This window comes from Ranitomeya imitator, chromosome 1, assembly GCF_032444005.1.
Source record: "Ranitomeya imitator isolate aRanImi1 chromosome 1, aRanImi1.pri, whole genome shotgun sequence".
Classification (NCBI taxonomy): domain Eukaryota; kingdom Metazoa; phylum Chordata; class Amphibia; order Anura; family Dendrobatidae; genus Ranitomeya; species Ranitomeya imitator.
In genome coordinates, this window is record NC_091282.1 from 907,246,150 (window position 1) to 907,267,781 (window position 21,632).

Consider the following 21,632-nt stretch of genomic DNA (forward strand, 5'->3'; position numbering starts at 1 on the left):
ATCCGGGTTCCTGCTGCAGCTTCTTCAGTAAGCGCTACAGCTTGCCGAATAAGGAGGGAGCCAAACATATTCGCTCATGTCTAGTCACCACTTCTGTATTTATCAGCCACTCCTGGTTTTGGCTCACAAATACTGAGGTAAAACACTGACCAAATACTGAACGTGTAAACGTTTAAATCTTATTCTGAATCTTTAGCCAGCGTTTCTTAAGATTTCACTCTTGGATAGCATTTATTTAAAGTAGTTGCATACTACGCATGCTGTCATGATTTTCTGGTTGTGAGGCAGTGACCCCTGTTACAGCCAGGGGGCACTGTTGGTGCTCTCCAGAATGCGCATGGAGGCCTATTGAGGCCATGAGGGCGTATTGCAGACACAGGTGTAGCTGTGATTAGAATGGTGAAGCAGTGACTGATTAAAAAGCCCTGTAGTAGTGGAGGAGGGGTGTCAGTGTTGGTCTTGGAAGCAGACAGAGCAGTTGTCTGCAGAGCTCTTTCTGTGTGGAGCAACACAGGGGCAACAGGAACCAAAGAGACTGACACCCTGCGTCCCGGGCTGTCTTGTGTTTGCCAGGCTGCAATCCGGAGGATTGGTGCACGGCGTGAGTAAAGAGACTTTGTACCGGTGTGCGGTTGCCCCAGGGAAACTGGACAAAGGGAAGTCTGGCCTGTGTAGGGACTGCAAACTAAAGCCATGTATGGTGTATTTCTAATGGACTGTGTGAAGAAGCCGTCTACTTTGTATTTTCTATTGGTCTGGATGAAGAAGCCGTTTACTGTGTATTGCTAATAGACTGTGTGAAGTAACACAATAAAGGAATGTTTTGTTTGAACTTGCTTGGGTCACTGCCATTTCACTGCATACAGTGCTACCGCTACATCACATGGTGTTTAAGCTTGAGAGCGGACGGCCACGTGATTTCCATATTTCCAGCTACATTCCGACTAGATGTGCTCAGCCTTGCTTAATTCAGTGGAGCACGTCAAGACAGCATCTGACCACATGTATGCAAATTTTATACTTGCGGCCACACAACTCTTCGCTCTCGCTGGCAACACCGGAGAATCCTGACAGCATGCAGGGTCCACCATGTAAGGATTCAGAAGTCTCCAGCCACAGAGAGTGACTGCAGACTTTCAAAAGAAGACCAGACAACAACTTTAAGGCTGAAGTCACACTTAACGTATGAAAAATTGGTTCAATTTTCTTGGCCAAGAGTCGCACAAATGTTCTCCGTATGGTCATCTGTGTGTAATGCGATGGTGCGATTTTCTCACATCTATGTATCCGTATGACATCTGTATGGCTTTACATTTCTCACTGCTTTTCCCCAATGAATTTAATGGCTCAATGGGCTGAAATGAGGAAAATGTGAGCGTATTTGTCGCAAGTCACACTGATGTGTGGTGTCCGATTTTTGTTATTTTTCTCGCACCCATAGACTTGCATTGGCGAGACTCAGGCGATATATACGCATACAATCGCAGCATGCTGCGATTTCACTCACGTAGAATATGCCCGAGAAAAAAAACGGTGATGTGAGCTGCCCCATAGATAAACAGTGGTCTGAGTGCTATGTAATGTTTTTTCAATAGTGTGACCCCAGCCTAAGATTGCTTTTCATACACAGCTCTCTTAATCAAAAAAGCCCAATGAATTAATAAGCAGTACATTTAACAGGAGGTTAACCCCCCACCCACTATGCCCCCAAAGTTTGGCATTGCACAAAAATATGCAAATTTTATGATTCACAATTGTGGTGGAGTCATAAATGTCGACTTGCAGTTTTTAAAATAAGACCACACAGATTCCAGCCCAGCTCACACTCACCTTATACAGCTTCTTTAGCACTTCTAGTACATTCTTAGTAGAATCCTTGTGATTAAACACAGATAATACCAAGGCAACCTTAAACGTTTGGATTTGCTTCATCAGTGAAGGTTCAAGCAAAGATGACCATAATGCCTCTGAAAAATGACAACAGAGAAGTCACTGCTTGGAGAATAGGATATTTTTTGTTACTGGTATCTACAGTTCTGGCAAAAATTAAGAGACCACTGCACAGTTTTATAAAAATCAGCTTCTCTACATGTCTGACAGCCATTCCATTCCAGTGTCAGTTGAATTCCAACCAGAGTACACCTCATTCTACTTAATGTGCTTCTGATTAGGTGATCACCTGAACCAAATCTTATTTAGCAACGGAAAGTATAAAAAACACTGCTGTGGTGTTCACAATCCTCTTGCAATAGGACAAGCTTGATGGCAAAACAAGTGCTAGTAATATCCCAAAAGTAATAGGAATGAAAAAATAACTTTTAACTATGCCAAAGGAGTTGAAAATAAAAGTCTTGAGTGAGGAAAAGAAGGGCTCAATTCTGGCTTTACTAGCAGAGGGACACAGTGAGCATCATGTTGCCTCCATCCTAAAAATTTCTAAGATGGCAGTCCATTACAACAAGGTCAAGCAGCAGACATTGGGGACAACAAAGCTACAGAACAGCAGAGGGCAAAAATGACTCTCCACTGACCGTCATCTTATTCGAATGTCACTCAGCAACCAAAGGATGACATCAAGTGACCTACAAAAGGAATGGCAAATGGAAGCTGGGGTGAAGTGCACAGCAAGAACAGTTTGTAACAGGCTCCTAGAGGCAGGACTCAAGTCATGTAAAGCTAGAAAAAAGCCTATCCTCAATGAGAAGCAGGAGAGCCAGGCTGAAGTTTTCTAAAGACCATAAGGATTGGACCATAGATGACTGGAGTAAGGTAATCTTCTCTAATGAGTCTAATTTTCAGCTTTGCCCAACAGCTGGTCGTCTAATGGTTAGACAGAAACCTGGAGAGGCGTACAAGCCACATTGTCTTGCACCCACTGTGAAATTTGATGGAGGATCGGTCATGATCTGGGGATGCTTCAGCAAGGCTGGAATTGGGCAGGTTAATCTTTGCGAAGGACGTATGAATCAAGCCGCATACAAGGTTATCCGGGAAACCAGTTGATTCCTTCTTCTCAGGCAATGTTCACCAACTCTGAGGACTGGTTTTTCCAGCAGGACAATGCTCCATGCCACACAGCTAGGTCTATCAATGTGTGGATGAAGGACCACCACATCAAAACCCTGTCATGGCCAGCCCAATCTACAGACCTGAACCCCATTGAAAACCTCTGGAATGTAATCAAGAGGAAGGTGGATATTCACAAGTCATCAAACAAAGAAGAACTGCTTACATTTTTGTACTAGGAGTGGCATAAGGTCACCCAAAAGCAGTGTGAAAGACTGGTGGAAAGCATGCCAAGACACATGAAAGCTGTGATTAAAAATCATGGTTATTCCACAAAATATTGATTTCTGAACTCTTACTGAGTTAAAACATTAGTATTGTTGTTTCTAAATGATTATGAACTTGTGTTTTGCATTATTTGAGGTCTGCAAGCACTGCATTTTTTTAAATTATTTTACCATTTCTCATTTTCAGAAAATAAATACAAAATGTATTGCTTGGAACTTAAAAGAGACATGTTGTCAGTTGTTTATAGAATAAAAGAACAATTTACATATTACTCAAAAATATACAGTGGGGCAAAAAAGTATTTAGTCAGTCAGCAATAGAGCAAGTTCCACCACTTAAAAAGATGAGAGGCGTCTGTAATTTACATCATAGGTAGACCTCAACTATGGGAGACAAACTGAGAAAAAAAAATCCAGAAAATCACATTGTCTGTTTTTTTATCATTTTATTTGCATATTATGGTGGAAAATAAGTATTTGGTCAGAAACAAAATTTCATCTCAATACTTTGTAATATATCCTTTGTTGGCAATGACAGAGGTCAAACGTTTTCTGTAAGTCTTCACAAGGTTGCCACACACTTTTGTTGGTATGTTGGCCCATTCCTCCATGCAGATCTCCTCTAGAGCAGTGATGTTTTTGGCTTTTCGCTTGGCAACACGGACTTTCAACTCCCTCCAATGGTTTTCTATAGGGTTGAGATCTGGAGACTGGCTAGGCCACTCCAGGACCTTGAAATGCTTCTTACGAAGCCACTCCTTCGTTGCCCTGGCGGTGTGCTTTGGATCATTGTCATGTTGAAAGACCCAGCCACGTTTCATCTTCAATGCCCTTGCTGATGGAAGGAGGTTTGCACTCAAAATCTCACGATACATGGCCCCATTCATTCTTTCATGTACCCGGATCAGTCATCCTAGCCCCTTTGCAGAGAAACAGCCCCAAAGCATGATGTTTCCACCACCATGCTTTACAGTAGGTATGGTGTTTGATGGATGCAACTCAGTATTCTTTTTCCTCCAAACACGACAAGTTGTGTTTCTACCAAACAGTTCCAGTTTAGTTTCATCAGACCATAGGACATTCTCCCAAAACTCCTCTGGATCATCCAAATGCTCTCTAGCAAACTTCAGACGGGGCTGGACATGTACTGGCTTAAGCAGTGGGACACGTCTGGCACTGCAGGATCTGAGTCCATGGTGGCGTAGTGTGTTACTTATGGTAGGCCTTGTTACATTGGTCCCAGCTCTCTGCAGTTCATTCACTAGGTCCCCCCGCATGGTTCTGGGATTTTTGCTCACCGTTCTTGTGATCATTCTGACCCCACGGGGTGGGATTTTGCGTGGAGCCCCAGATCGAGGGAGATTACCATTGGACTTGTATGTCTTCCATTTTCTAATTATTGCTCCCACTGTTGATTTCTTCACTCCAAGCTGGTTGGCTATTGCAGATTCAGTCTTCCCAGCCTGGTGCAGGGCTACAATTTTGTTTCTGGTGTCCTTTGACAGCTCTTTGGTCTTCACCATAGTGGAGTTTGGAGTCAGACTGTTTGAGGGTGTGCACAGGTGTCTTTTTATACTGATAACAAGTTTAAACAGGTGCCATTACTACAGGTAATGAGTGGAGGAAAGAGGAGACTCTTAAAGAAGAAGTTACAGGTCTGTGAGAGCCTGAAATCTTGATTGTTTGTTTCTGACCAAATACTTATTTTCCACCATAATATGCAAATAAAATGTTAAAAAAAACAGACAATGTGATTTTCTGGATTTTTTTTTCTCAGTTTGTCTCCCATAGTTGAGGTCTACCTATGATGTAAATTACAGACGCCTCTCATCTTTTTAAGTGGTGGAACTTGCACTATTGCTGACTGACTAAATACTTTTTTGCCCCACTGTACCTATAAAGAGAAAAATCAGACAAACTTAAAATTTTGCAATGGTCTCTTAATTTTTGCCAGAGCTGTATATGAAAGTACACTTTTAAACGTTATGGAGCAGATTTATAGAAAAAAAAAGTCTAAAGGAAAAAAAAACAAGTATTTGTTGCCCTGAGAAGCCAATCACAACACAGCTTTCTTATTACAGAGGCAGAATTTGACATAATAGCTGCGCTGTGATTGGTTACTTTGAGCAACAAAGGCAATTTTTCTTTTAGGTAGTTTCATCTCTTTCAGAGGCTTTACAGAAGTTTATTGAATTGGTTGGGCATCAAATGATTCCGACTCTTTAGCTTCTGTCAACATTTTCCAACTTCAGTGAACGGATCTTTAGTAAGGCACAGATTTGCAATAAAAGCCAAAAGGTGTTTGTAGGAGCGGAATGGGCACAATGTTAAGCCGAGCACTTGTGCATCTTTACTGTGTGGATTGGTGGGGATCTCTGCACCCAAGAAACTCTAACCTTCTGACATGACTCATTGTTCTTTTAATCGCATGAACCAAGTAAAAAGGATGAATTAAAAAAAATAAGATAGAAGTCTATTCAAAATCCTAATACTGTCCCGCACAACTCAATCCTACTCCTAAATGTGTGAATTCTGCCACTGAGTTTTTGCTGTCCCATATAGGAGCAGCATAATGTAGAGACAAAGACCCTGATTCCAGTGATGTATCACTTACTTTGCTGCTTGTTGTAGTTTTTTTTTAATTATTGTTTTATCAGCCAGAGTTTATGACTAAACGACTAGAAAACCTGCTGTCAAGTAGTCCTCCATATTCATGAGCTCTCTATAACCCTCGTACCGACCACTAATTGACATTTTTGCTGCGTATGCACAGTGTACATAACTGATTAATGATATTAGCATGGATTATACAGCGCTCAGTATTAAACGTACTGGTAGATCTGCAGCAGATAAAACAGGTTTTAATCAAAACTGCAGCAAGCCACTCAATAAGTGACACATCGTCAGAATCAAGGTCTCTGCCCCTACCTACATCACACTCGTCTCAGATGGCATAGCAAAAACCTGGTGATATGCATGAGCCGACATCATCGCTAGCTCATGGAAATCTCGCACCTGCGCATCGCTCATTCTGGCAGCGCCACTGCGCCTCTGTAGCTGGGTGTACACTTCCTGGCTTCAATATGTACTGTAATATAAAAGGCAAATTAACTTTGCAATGGGTCATGAGTAAAAATGTCCAAGTATTTTGAGACTACTGCTTCAATGAAGATCTATGCGTCTCCATACTAGCGGACTAGAAACAAACCCCATATTCTGATCCAATGACCATACTCTCTTCCATCGGCCCCTGCCCCTTGTTTCCAAACATTTCGTAGGTTGGTAAGATGTAGGAGACAGATGGAAAAGACGATGACCACAGGATCGAGCAACAGAGTTTTTGAAGAATCACAGATCTTCATAGAAACTGTAGATGCAAAATGTATGAAAAATTTGAATCAACTATATTTGTCTAATGTTCCATTTCAGATGCACTTAACCCCTTTCTGCCAATGGACGTACTATTCCGTTCATGTGGGGCGGACCCCTCACGGGGGGAGCGCGGCCGATCGCGGCCAGGTGTCAGCTGCCTATAGCAGCTGACATCCGGCACTATGTGCCAGGAGCGGTCACGGACCGCCCCCGACACATTAACCCCTGGCACACCGCGATCAAACATGATCGCGGTGTGCCGGCGGTACAGGGAAGCATCGTGCAGGGAGGGGGCTCCCTGCGGGCTTCCCTGAGACCCCCGCAGCAACACGATGTGATCGCGTTGCTGCGAGAGTCTCCTCACCTCCCTCCCTGCTCCAGACCCGGATCCAAGATGGCTGCGGCATCCGGGTCCTGCAGGGAGGGAGATGGCTTCACAGAGCCTGCCCAGAGCAGGCACTGTGAAGCCTGCAGTGCTGCAAGTCAGATCGGTGATCTGACAGAGTGCTGTGCAAACTGTCAGATCACCGATCTGTGATGTCCCCAACTGGGACAAAGTAAAAAAGTTTTTAAAAAAATTCCACACGTGTAAAAAAAATGTAAAAAAAAATTCCTAAAGAAAAAAAAATATATATTATTCCCATAAATTCATTTCTTTATCTAAATAAAAAAACAAACAATAAAAATACACATATTTAGTATCTCCGCGTCCGTAACGACCCCACCTATAAAACTATATCACTAGTTAACCCCTTCAGTAAACACCGTAAGAAAAGGAAAAAAAAAACGAGGCAAAAGACAACGCTTTATTATCATACCACCGAACAAAAAGTGGAATAACACGCGATCAAAAAGACAGATATAAATAACCATGGTACCGCTGAAAGCGTCATCTTGTCCCGCAAAAAAAGAGCCGCCATACAGCATCATCAGCAAAAAATAAAAAAGTTATAGTCCTCAGAATAAAGCGATGCCAAAATAATTATTTTTTCTATAAAATAGTTTTTATCGTATAAAAGCGCCAAAACATAAAAAAAATGATATAAATGAGGTGTCGCTGTAATCGTACTGACCCGAAGAATAAAACTGCTTTATCCATTTTACCAAACGCGGAATGGTATAAACGCCTCCCCCAAAAGAAATTCATGAATAGCTGGTTTTTGGTCATTCTGCCTCACAAAAATCGGAATAAAAAGCGATCAAAAAATGTCACGTGCCCGAAAATGTTACCAATAAAAATGTCAACTTGTCCCGCAAAAAACAAGACCTCACATGACTCTGCGGACCAAAATATGGAAAAATTATAGCTCTCAAAATGTGGTAACGCAAAAAATATTTTTTGCAATAAAAAGCGTCTTTCAGTGTGTGACGGCTGCCAATCATAAAAATCCACTAAAAAACCCGCTCTAAAAGTAAATCAAACCCCCCTTCATCACCCCCTTAGTTAGGGAAAAATTAAAAAATTTAAAAAATGTATTTATTTCCATTCTCCCATTAGGGCTAGGGTTAGGGCTAGGGTTAGGGTTGGGGCTAGGGTTAGGGATAGGGTTGGGGCTAGGGTTAAGGCTACAGTTAGGGTTGGGGCTAAAGTTACGGTTAGGGTTTGGATTACATTTACGGTTGAGAATAGGGTTGGGATTAGGGTTAGGGGTGTGTCTGGGTTAGAGGTGTGGTTAGGGTTACCGTTGGGATTAGGGGTTAGGGGTGTGTTTGGATTAGGGTTTGTCATAATTGGGGGGTTTCCACTGTTTAGGCACATCAGGGGCTCTCCACACACGACATGGCGTCCGATCTCAATTCCAGCCAATTCTGCGTTGAAAACGTAAAACAGTGCTCCTTCCCTTCCGAGCTCTCCCGTGTGCCCAAACAGGGGTTTACCTCAACATATGGGGTATCAGCGTACTCAGGACAAATTGGACAACAACTTTTGGGGTCCAATTTCTCCTGTTACCCTTGGGAAAATACAAAACTGGGGGCTAAAAAATAATTTTTATGGAAAAAAAAATATTTTTTATTTGCGCGGCTCTGCGTTATAAACTGTAGTGAAACACTTGGGGGTTCAAAGCTCTCACATCATATCTAGATGAGTTCCTTAGGGGGTCTACTTTCCAAAATGGTGTCACTTGTGGGGGGTTTCTACTGTTTAGGTACATTAGGGGCTCTGCAAACGCAATGTGACGCCTGCAGACCATTTCATCTAAGTCTGCATTCCAAATGGCGCTCCTTCCCTTCCGAGCCCTCCCATGTGCCCAGACGGTGGTTCCCCCCCCCCCCCCACATATGGGGTATCAACGCACTCAGGACAAATTGAACAACAACATTTGGGGTCCAATTTCTCCTGTTACCCTCGGGAAAATACAAAACTGGGGGCTAAAAAAAAATTTTTGTGGGAAAAAATTTTCGTTTTATTTTTACGGCTCTGCATTATAAACTTCTGTGAAGCCCTTGGTGGGTCAAAATGCTCACCACACATCTAGATAAGTTCCTTAGTGGGTCTACTTTCCAAAATGGTGTCACTTGTGGGGGGTTTCAATGTTTAGGCACATCAGTGGCTCTCCAAACGCAACATGGCGTCCCATCTCAATTCCTGTCAATTTTGCATTGAAAAGTCAAACGGCGCTCCTTCCATTCCGAGTTCTCCCATGCGCCCAAACAGTGGTTTACCCCCACATATGGGGTATCAGCGTACTCAGGACAAATTGTACAACAACTTTTGGGGTCCAACTTCTTCTCTTACCCTTGGGAAAATAAAAAATTGGGGGCGAAAAGATAATCTTTGTGAAAAAAAATGATTTTTTATTTTTACGGTTCTGCATTATAAACTTCTGTGAAGCACTTGGTGGGTCAAAGTGCTCACTACACCTCTAGATAAGTTCCTTAGGGGGTCTACTTTCCAAAATGGTATCACTTGTGGGGGGTTTCAATGTTTAGGCACATCAGTTGCTCTCCAAACGCAACATGGCGTCCCATCTCAATTCCAGTCAATTTTGCATTGAAAAGTCAAATGGTGCTCCTTCGCTTCCGAGCTCTGTCATGTGCCCAAACAGTGGTTTACCCCCACATGTCGGGTATCGGCGTACTCAAGACAAATTGTACAACAACGTTTGGGGTCCATTTTCTCCTGTTAACCTTGGTAAAATAAAACAAATTGGAGCTGAAGTAAATTTTTTGTGAAAAAAAGTTAAATGTTCATTTTTATTTAAACATTCCAAAAATTCCTGTGAAGCACCAGAAGGGTTAATAAACTTCTTGAATGAGGTTTTGGGCACCTTGAGGGGTGCAGTTTTTAGAATGGTGTCACACTTGGGTATTTTCTATCATATAGATGTTAAGGACCGGCGGAACGCACCAAGTATAGATGATATGAAACTAGGTGCGTTCGCAGTCCGAGGTCCAACGTGCAGGTAAAGACCCTGCTGCTAGTAAGACGGACTATATGGCGGTACTAAGTATACACACATGGGTTAACTTCACCCTGCGTGAAGGAAGCGATTCTGTTGCGTCACAGGACCGCAGTACCGCACATAGAGCGCGAGCAAGAAGTCAGCGAACTCAACCCCTACTCAGGATTGAAGTCCGATTAGACACTTGCTGGCACAACACCGCAACTGGGTGTGTAAGGAAACTAATAAATAGAATATAAAGGCACGAGAGTGCGTGCGGTGCCGCACTGACGGACGCCACTAACCACCCAGGCTTGGGTAAGGAAAGCGCAGAGGAAGCGCACGGCGCCGTACTGGCAGCCACAGCAACTGGACGTTGTGATGTGTGTTACGTGCAGATGGCTAGTCGGGCGCTAGATAGCTACCATCATCCGCGAGCAGTCAACAACACTAGGGAGGGATACTTAGGAGCTTTCATCCATCGACATACATCCATCTACACACACACATATTTACAAGACAATACTAGCGCATGGCCGTGCGGTCATGCGCAGTTTATATAGTTGCAGCACAGGAAGCAGCTACAGAAGTTTTGCCCTTTCAGGACCTGCCAAGAGGGCCAATGGGATGTGCTGCAGTGCCTGAGCATGTGACCCTCGATCTCCAACGGGAGATCTTGCCCTGGGCATGCTCAGTGTGTGCAAATAAGGACTTAGTCCCAGAGAAGCCCGCTCGCCGCAGATCAGTGCAGGGTACAACAGGAGAGCCAGAAAAGGCAGCAGTAACCCCATGCACAGAATCAGTCCCAGCAAGACGCTGGGAGCGGCGCCTCCGCTGAGCAGAGCCCACTGCGGCCGAAGCAGAATGGGAGACCGCAGCAGACACGAATCGAGATTCCCTCTGTGCAGCAGAGGAAACTCGACTCCTAACATCACCCCCCCCTCCTAGGGCCCCCCCCTCCTTGAGCCTCACTACTCTCAAAAGCTGCAATAAGCAGCGGAGCCCGAATGTGCTCCACAGGCTCCCAGGTTCTATCCTCTGGGCTGTGACCCTTCCAGTCCACCAGATAAAATTTCTTGCCACGTACCACCTTGCACCCCACAATAGCATTCACCTCAAACTCATCCGTGGATGAACCCGATGTCCCAGCAGATGACTCAGAAAACCGGGACAAATGAACGGGCTTTAAGAGGGAAACGTGAAAAGTATCGCTGATACCAAGGCGTGGAGGAATAGCCAAACGGTAGACCACAGGGTTGACCTGTTCCAGAACCTTAAACGGGCCAATGTAGCGAGGAGCAAACTTAGTGGACTAAGTCGCCAGGAGCAAAGACCGGAGCGGGGCGCCGGTGTGTATCAGCCGAAACCCTCATTCTCTCCTTGGAGGCCCGGATGGCATCCTGTGTGCGGTCCCAGATGTCACGTGCCTCCACCACCCAGTCTGCCAACCTAGAATCGGTGGATGACACGGGCATGGGCACAGGGACACGCGGATGCTGGCCGTAATTAAGGAGAAAAGGAGTCTGACCAGTGGAATCGGCTACGGCGTTGTTCAAGGCAAATTCCGCCCAAGGTAGCAAAGATGCCCAGTCATCCTGCCTAGCAGAGACGAAATGTCGCAAATATGTCACCAGAGTCTGGTTGGTTCTCTCCACCAACCCATTCGTCTCGGGATGGTATGCAGAGGAGAGGTTTAACTCTATGCCGAGTAAACGGCATAGCTCTCTCCAAAACCGAGACGCAAACTGGGGACCCCGATCGCTGACAATCTTATCAGGCATACCATGCAATCGGAAAACGTGCTTAATGAACAACACCGCCAAGGCCCGTGCAGAGGGTAACCGAGGAAGTGGCACCAAATGCACCATCTTAGAGAAATGGTCGGTGACAACCCAAATAATGGAGCAGCCACGCGACTTGGGTAAGCCCACCACAAAGTCCATCCCGACCATCTCCCAGGGCCTGTCTGCCACCGGTAGAGGGTAAAGCAACCCAGCAGGCCGTTGCCGAGGAGACCGATTCTGAGCGCAAGAAACGCACGCCTGAATATAGTCCCTGACATCTCGGGCCATATGCGGCCACCAGTATGTTCTCGCCAAAAGCTCAGATGTCCTCTTGGTCCCAAAATGCCCACCCACTCTGGAGGAGTGAGCCCAAGAGAGAACCTCCGGTCGCAAGTTAGCTGGTACGAAAGTCTTGCCCGGGGGCACAGACTCTAGCGAAACCGGAGCTACAGTTCTCAGGCTCTCAGAAGGGACAATAAGCCGAGGCTCCTCCTCCTCCTCCTCCGATGACACTACGGAGCGGGAGAGAGCGTCAGCACGAACGTTCTTCTCCCCGGAGAGGAAATGGAGAGTAAAATGAAACCGGGAGAAGAACAGGGACCATCTAGCCTGGCGAGAATTCAGCCGCTGGGCCGTTTGAAGATATACCAAGTTCTTGTGGTCAGTGAAGACTTGGAAGGGAAAGCGAGCTCCCTCCAAGAGATGTCTCCACTCAGAAAAAGCCAACTTCATGGCTAGCAACTCCCTGTCCCCGATGGAACAATTCCTCTCCGCTGGTGTGAAGGTCTTGGAGAAGAAGAAGCAAGGATGCTTCCGACCTTGAGCATCCTTTTGGAAAAGGACTGCTCCAGCACCAACGGATGAGGCATCCACCTCCAAGATAAATGGTTTATCAACATCGGGGCGATGTAGGATGGGAGCGCTAGCGAAGTGTGACTTGATCGAGAGAAAGGCTTTGGAGACCTCCTCTGACCACAACTTGGGATTTGCTCCCTTCTTGGTGAGGGCAACCAAGGGAGCTACCAAAGTTGAGAAGTGTGGAATGAACTGGCGATAGTAATTAATGAACCCCATAAAGCGCTGCACCGCTTTAAGAGAATGGGGTTCCTGCCAGTCCATTACCGCCTGTAGCTTGGCAGGATCCATAGCCAAACCCTGGGCAGAGATGATATAACCAAGGAAAGGCAAGGACTCCTGCTCAAACACACACTTCTCCAACTTAGCGTAGAGGGAGTTTGCCCGTAAGAGGTCGAAGACTTTGCGAACATCTCTCCGATGGGAGTCAATATCTGGAGAGAAGATGAGAATATCATCCAGATAGACTACGACCGAGGTGGTGAGCATATCCCGGAAGATGTCGTTCACAAAGTCTTGGAAAATGGCTGGGGCATTACAGAGCCCGAAGGGCATCACCAGATATTCATAGTGCCCATCCCTGGTGTTAAAAGCCGTCTTCCATTCATTCCCCTCACGGATGCGAATCAGGTTGTAAGCACCCCGCAGATCTAACTTAGTAAATATCCTCGCTCCCCGTAGCCTATCAAACAGCTCAGATATCAGGGGTATTGGGTACTTGTTCTTAACGGTGATGGCGTTAAGACCCCTGTAGTCTATGCATGGACGTAAGTCTCCAGTCTTCTTCTGTACGAAGAAGAACCCAGCCCCTGCCGGTGACACTGACTTCCTAATGAATCCTCTTGCCAGATTCTCTTGGATGTACTGAGACATTGCCTCCGTCTCCGGGAGAGATAACGGATAGACTCGACCCCGGGGAGACTCAGCACCAGGCAAGAGGTCAATAGGACAGTCATAGGGGCGGTGAGGCGGAAGGGTCTCCGCAGCTCTTTTGGAGAACACGTCTGCATAGGGCCAATAGTGCTTGGGGAGAGAGGAAAGATCTGCGGGTACCTGTGTAGTAGCAACCTGAACGCACTCCCTTTGACATCTACCCTCGCAGGATTTACTCCATCCCAAAATTCTCCCAGAGGACCACTCAATATGAGGAGAATGGTAGCGAAGCCATGGTATCCCCAACAGGACCTCATCAATTCCCTCAGGAATGACTAATAGGGAGATTATCTCCTGATGTGATGGAGACACAGAAAGCGTGAAAGGAATAGTTTGGTGGGTAATCTGTGAGGGTAGTGTTGACCCATTTACCACTCGAATGGTTACAGGCTTGGCAAGCATCACCAAGGGTATTGCGTGACGCTGGGCAAAAGAGGAAGACATAAAATTACCCTCTGCCCCAGAATCCACGCATAGCTCGACCATAAGAGTGGATGGGCCTATGGTAATTGTCCCCTTAAAGGACAACTTTGAGGCAAACGTCGCCGTGTCTAGTGTACCTCCTCCAACTGCCACTAGACGCTGACGTTTCCCCGACCGCTGAGGACCCTTGGAGGCAAGATGTCCTGACTGCTGGCAAACATGACGGACCCTATGTGCACGGGCGGACTGAGATTTGGATCCCGCTCGTGTCACCTCTAAGGCCTCATGTGACTCAGATGCCTGGATTGGAGATTCGAAAGGTTTGGCGAAGGTGGGAGCCAGCCGAAACCTCTGCCTACACTGGGCTCGCTCTAACCTCCGCTCGTTAAAATGGAGGTCAATACGAGTAGAGACAGTTATTAACTCCTCCAGTGTGGCAGGAATCTCCCTAGTGGCCAGAGCGTCCTTAACGTGATCAGCCAGGCCCCTCCAAAATATGGGGATAAGGGCTTTATCCGACCACTCCAGCTCAGAAGCTAAAGTACGGAAGCGGACGGAAAAATGGCTGACCAAGGACTCACCCTGAGTTAATGCCAGTAGTTGGAGCGCTGTGTCATGGGTGACTTGAGGTCCTAAAAAGACCTTTTTCAGAGTGCTCAGAAACAACGGAGCACTCTGCACCACATGATCGTCACGCTCCCACAGCGGCGTAGCCCACTCCAACGCCCTGTCCAACAAAAGAGAGACAATAAATCCCACCTTAGCCCGCTCTGTAGGAAAACATGCAGCCAGGAGCTCGAGGTGGATAGAGCACTGACTCACGAATCCCCTACAAGTTTTGCAATCTCCAGAAAATTTTTCTGGCAACGGGAGGCGCGATAATGTCGGAACAGGGGTGGCAGTGGACAAGGTTGCTGCAGCCACGCTAGCAGCCTGTACAGCAACTGCGGTAACATCCACAGCTGAGGTTGAGCTCTCGAGAGCCGACAACCTACCCTCCAGCTGCTGGATATACCGCCAAGATTGCTGAATGTCCGCCATTTACTAGCCAGACCTTGGCGCTAGTATTATGTTAAGGACCGGCGGAACGCACCAAGTATAGATGATATGAAACTAGGTCCGTTCGCAGTCCGAGGTCCACCGTGCAGGTAAAGACCCTGATGCTAGTAAGACGGACTATATGGCGGTACTAAGTATACACACATGGGTTAACTTCACCCTGCGTGAAGGAAGCGATCCTGTTGCGTCACAGGACCGCAGTACCGCACATAGAGCGCGAGCAAGAAGTCAGCGAACTCAACCCCTACTCAGGATTGAAGTCCGATTAGACACTTGCTGGCACAACACCGCAACTGGGTGTGCAAGGAAACTAATAAATAGAATATAAAGGCACGAGAGTGCGTGCGGTGCCGCACTGACGGACGCCACTAACCACCCAGGCTTGGGTAAGGAAAGCGCAGAGGAAGCGCACGGCGCCGTACTGGCAGCCACAGCAACTGGACGTTGTGATGTGTGTTACGTGCAGATGGCTAGTCGGGCGCTAGATAGCTACCATCATCCGCGAGCAGTCAACAACACTAGGGAGGAATACTTAGGAGCTTTCATCCATCGACATACATCCATCTACACACACACATATTTACAAGACAATACTAGCGCATGGCCGTGCGGTCATGCGCAGTTTATATAGTTGCAGCACAGGAAGCAGCTACAGAAGTTTTGCCCTTTCAGGACCTGCCAAGAGGACCAATGGGATGTGCTGCAGTGCCTGAGCATGTGACCCTCGATCTCCAACGGGAGATCTTGCCCTGGGCATGCTCAGTGTGTGCAAATAAGGACTTAGTCCCAGAGAAGCCCGCTCGCCGCAGATCAGTGCAGGGTACAACAGGAGAGCCAGAAAAGGCAGCAGTAACCCCATGCACAGAATCAGTCCCAGCAAGACGCTGGGAGCGGCGCCTCCGCTGAGCAGAGCCCACTGCGGCCGAAGCAGAATGGGAGACCGCAGCAGACAGGGACGCTCCCCTGTGCAGCAGAGGAAACTCGACTCCTAACATAGACCCCTCAAAATGACTTCAAACGAGATGTGGTCCCTAAAAAAAAAAATGGTGTTGTAAAAATGAGAAATTGCTGGTCAACTTTTAACCCTTATAACTCCCTAACAAAAAAAATTTTTGGTTCCAAAATTGTGCTGATGTAAAGTAGACATGTGGGAAATGTTACTTATTAAGTATTTTGTGTGATATATCTCTGTGATTTAATTGCATAAAAATTCAAAGTTGGAAAATTGCGAAATTTTCAAAATGTTCGCCAAATTTCCATTTTTTCCACAAATAAACGCAGGTACTATCAAAGAAATTTTACCACTATCATGAAGTACAATATGTCTCGAGAAAACATTGTCAGAATCACCGGGATCGGTTGAGTTATAACTTCATAAAGGGACAGTGGTCAGAATTGTAAAAATTGGCCCGGTCCATAACGTGCAAACCACCCTTGGGGGTAAAGGGGTTAAAGGGGTTTTACCAAGAACAAAGCTAATTTTAATCAACATTTTAATCAATAGGTCTTTGAATAATTAAAATTTCCACAATTGGATGTAAGAAATGAAAAATGCCCCTGCTATTAAATGTGTAATGGCTGTGTCTGACCATACAGGAGCATGGTCTGATCATACCACAGCTCCTGGGAAGGGGAGGAAGCAAAATAGTATACAGATATCACAGCTGATTCTTTGAGGTAAAACATTGCTTTAGGCAGTGAAATGTTTTGCCTCACAAAAAAAAAATCACCTGTGATCCCCTGCTGTCCTGTCTGTATATTCTTTTGCGTCCTCCCTGCCCAGGAGATGAGGTATGATCAGACCATGTTCCTGTACGGTCAGACACAGCCATTACACATTACACAGCAGGGGCACATTTATACGATTATCTCAGCACAGGAACATTTTATTTAAACACATCCAATTGTGAAACCTATTTTTATTTCACGATCTATTAATTAAAATGTACTTTGTTTGTGGGACAACCCCTTTAAGCAAAAAGAAAAATAAATGGCTGCATTTAAAGTGGTTGTCTTAAAGGGAACCTGTCACTATATTCATGATGCCCAAACCACGGGCAGCATGAATCAGAACCAGGCTACACGATTGCAGCCAGGTCTATTTTTCTCTGAAACGCTCTCAGATATTTTCCCAGCTAAATACACACATGATAGAGACCGGTTAGTCAACTACAGAGGTGAGGGGAGAGGAGGGCCGGGGGCAGCATAGGACAAGTCTTCTCTCTTCATACAGTCATTGGTGGGCTCCTCAAGCTACATTTTCTCTGACAATAGTGCAGCCAGGTTCTCATTCATGTTCCCTATACTTTGGGTTGCATGAATCGAATGACAGGTTTCCAGCAATATCACCTGATTGCATGGGAACAAAATTAATGGATAATAATGTAAATCATGGATGAGTCTATCAAAGAAGGAACACCACTCTCTTATATTGAGAAGAGATTCCGCATCTACGATATCTTTAAACCCCAAGTGGGAGCCATCATTATAAAACTCAGGAATAACATACAATTATAATACTAACATGTCCTGAGAAGTGTAAAAGCAAGAACATACCCAACATTTTTAAAGCATTTGAGCTGAGATTGTTGATGGCCTGGGCAAAAGGAGCTACCAATGGCAAGCATATGTCAGGATCATGCATTATAGGGCATGCTGGGATTATAAGAAAGATGGACAGTGCCTCAAAGAGATTTGGAAGACTCTCAGTTGCTGGAATCAGTTCATTTCTCAAACTTGAACATATCTACGAGGAAGCAAGAAAAACAAATTATAATAGTTCAACCTTATGGAATTTGTGTTTCTACACTAAGATCCTGATCTGGACTAGCATAACACTGTGATTTCAAAACTCCACAGATTTGCAGAATGAAATTTTTTCAATAAATTCTAAAACCGCTTTTTCTCAATATTATCCTTTTTTTGACATTTGATGTGCATGTAAATCAGACATCAGGTGCATGGAGCTGACTCAGGGGCTGAACCTGCTCCATACAGGGCTGAGCCTGCTCCAGACAGGGCTGTGTTCTAACAGCATTTAACCCAATATATGGATTATCTCTATTTAAGTTCTTGGATGCCACTGTAAATCTTTGTTGCTTTAACTGGTGTTGGCGTCCGTTCAGATGCGCTTGCATCGTGGGGGGTTGTGATGGGGGCCTACTGAAAGCCTCCCATTTCCACCATCATATTGGTCCTATAAAGCCTAAATGTCTTAGCTCCTGTAAAACTCCAATCTATCAAAATATAAAAGTATTTAGCACATATGTAAAAAGCGGTAATAAATAAAAAATGGAACTTTAATATTATAGAAAGAACTCTTTGATCAATTATCATTTGGAAATTGAATGCGTTTATAGTTGCACAATCCCAGGATATAACATGTGACATTTTGTTCATTACACATGACTGTCATCAGACATCAGATTCCAGATAGATTGGTGTTTATCTGTTTCCTTTGAAGTATACATGCTATCCCACGTGTGGACATGTGTGACAGCAGGTACAGTAACATGTAAAAGTTTGGGCACCACTGGTCAAAATTTATGTTGTTATTAACAGTTAAGCAAGTCGAAGATGAAATGATCTCTAAAATGTCTAAAGTTTAAAGATGACACAATTCCTTCATATTTTAGAAAAAAAAATATTGGCATTTTTTATATTTTTTTTGTCATTTTTATATTTTAGAAATTACAAAAAGGAAAATGGGCTGATGCAAAAGTTTTGGTACCCTTGGAGATTTGCGTGCTCAGATAACTTTAACAAGTTTTCAGACCTTAGTTAGCCTGTTATGGCTTATTAACTGTTATAGTTATGAAAGGTCAGGTGATGCAATTTTCCCAGCTTTATAAAAACCCAGTTTCCTGTAAGCTTGTGCCAAAAAACAGTAGCCATAGGTTCTTCTAAGCAGCTTCCTAGCAGTCTGAAAATGAAAAATGGTGCAAGCCCACAAAGAGAATAGTATAAGAAGAAAGCAAATCGTCTTCAAGTTGCCCTTTCCTTAGTTCAAACTGTAATTAAGAAATAGCAGTTAACAGGTACAGTGGAGATCAAGATAAGGTCTCGAAGATCGAGTAAAATTTCAGTGAGAGCTGCTCATCAGGCAAATCAGAACCCTATGTGACTAAAAAATGGAACTTCATTATAGAAAGAACTCTTTGATTATCATTTGTAAATTGAATGCGTTTATAGTTGCACTATCCCAGGATGTATGTAACATGTGACATTTTGTTCATTACACATGACTGTCATCAGACATCAGATTCCAGATAGATTGGTGTTTATCGGTTTCCTTTGAAGTATACATGCTATCCCACGTGTGCACATGTGTGACAGCAGGTACAGTGACATATACAAGTTGTGGTACATTGTTCTATTGTTCAGAGACACCTGCACAAATATGGCCTTCATGGAAGAGTCATCAGAAGAAAACCTCTCCTGTGTCCCCACCATAAAATTCAGTCAGAAGAATGCAAAAGAACATCTAATCAAGCCTGATGCATTTTGGAAACAAGTTCCGTTGACCGATGAGGTTAAAATAGAACTCTTTGGATACAATGATCAAATGTATGTGTGCAGGGCCACCATCAGGGCATTACAGCCGTGACTGGCGTATGGTGCCCGGTGGGCATAGGGGGCCCGCATCGGGCCCCGTCTCATCTGCCCATCGGGCCCCGGCCCCAGCGGCAGGCTTCAGACAGTACACTGAACCTGCGTCTGAGACGCAGGTTCAGTGTCCTCTGTTGCTTGCGGGCCCGCAAGGCAACAGTTAAAGCCGCCAGCCAATCGGAGGCTGGCAGCGACGTCAGCGCGCACGGACGTCATTCGTCGGCGACTCCACGCTGAAATGTTTTTTGGTTTTTTTTGTACTGAATGCGGCAAGCCCAGGGCATGATAAAGATAAGAGGGCAGGATGGGAGACACAGGGGCTTGATGGAGACACGGGGGCAAGAATGTGAGACACGGGTCAGGAATTAAAACACAGTGGGCAGGAATTAAAACTCAGGGGGCAGGAATGTGAGACACGGGGCAGGAATTAAAACACAGGGGGCAGGAATGTGAGACACGGGGCAGGAATTAAAACATGGGGCAGGAATGTGAGACACGGGGCAGGAATTAAAACACGGGGCAGGAATGTGAGACACGGGGCAGGAATGTGAGACACGGGGCAGGAATTAAAACACAGGGGGCAGGAATTAAAACACAGGGGGCAGGAATGTGAGACACGGGGCAGGAATGCAAACACGGGGCAGAATGTGTGACACAGGGGGTAGAATGTGTGACACAGAGGGTAGAATGTGTGACAAGGGGGCAGGATGGAGACAAATGGGGCAGGATGGAGACATGGGGCAGGATGGAGACATGGTGAAAGATGGAGACACGGGGCAGGATGGAGACAAATGGGGCAGGATGGAGACATGGGGCAGGATGGAGACATGGGGAAGGATGGAGACACAGGGCAGGATGGAGACAAATGGGGCAGGATGGAGACAAATGGGGCAGGATGGAGACATGGGGCAGGATGGAGACGGATGGAGACAGATGGGGCAGGATGGAGACATGGGGCAGGAATATAGGGCAGGATGGAGATAAATGGGGCAGGAATATGGGGCAGGATGGAGACAGATGGGGCAGGGATATGGGGCAGGATGGAGACATGGGGCAGGATGGAGACATGGGGCAGGATGGAGACAAATGGGGCAGGAATATAGGGCAGGATGGAGACAGATGGGGCAGGATGGAGACAGATGGGGCAGGAATATGGGGCAGGATGGAGACAGATGAGGCAGGATGGATACGATGGAGACAGATGGGGCGGCAGGATCATTGGACAGATGGGTCAGGATCATGGAACAGATGGGTCAGGATCATGAGACAGATAGGGCAGAATCATGAGACAGATGGGGAGATCATATGGGGGCAGAATGTGAGAACATATGTCTGGAGCCAGGAATGAGATACACGGGGCCAGGATGGGGGATATTATTACCATAGGGCCTAATTAAGGGATATTATTACTGCAGTGATGTATTTATTTTATTTTTTGAGGATACTGTTTTAAATGGGGGACGGTCCTGTTACTGTGTAGAATGATACTATGTCACCTTTTTTTCTTCATCTGGTGTAGTGTAGAAGTTGTGGAAAAAATTAAGCAATGTGTTCTGCAAGAGGAGCTCTAGATAACTGTGTTATTTCCTGGCTGGAAGACATGATGGCGGTCTGTGCTGGATGAAGATGGAAAGCGAGGCTGGAGGACTTCATCTAGAGACGTCACTGGTGAGTCAGTGTGTTACCTGTACACAGACCCTGCATACTAAGTACAGATCTCCTGTGTATAATGGCTCATATGGTGATATTAGCATTGTGTTTTTTTTTTATTAATGATCAGTATTGCAGTATTCAGTCACTATGTGGTGGTAATATGTGGTCTGGTCATGGTGCAGTGGTATTTGTCCCTTGTATGTGCTATTATTCGATCACTGTGGTTGTAATATGTGATCTGGTCATGGTGTGGTGGCATTTGTTCCCTG

At 45.5% G+C, this 21,632-nt stretch overlaps 1 protein-coding gene across 1 annotated transcript in view; it reads right to left on the bottom strand.

Annotated features, from left to right (window-relative positions):
• Positions 1-21,632, bottom strand: part of HERC6 (HECT and RLD domain containing E3 ubiquitin protein ligase family member 6) — a 171,787-nt gene that overhangs the window by 37,873 nt on the left and 112,282 nt on the right. The window contains exons 12-13 of the mRNA XM_069743428.1: positions 17,659-17,848; positions 1,831-1,967 (exon numbers count right to left, since the gene is read on the bottom strand). Of these exons, the coding sequence (XP_069599529.1) occupies positions 1,831-1,967; positions 17,659-17,848 (327 nt within the window). The remainder of the gene's footprint in view (positions 1-1,830; positions 1,968-17,658; positions 17,849-21,632) is intronic.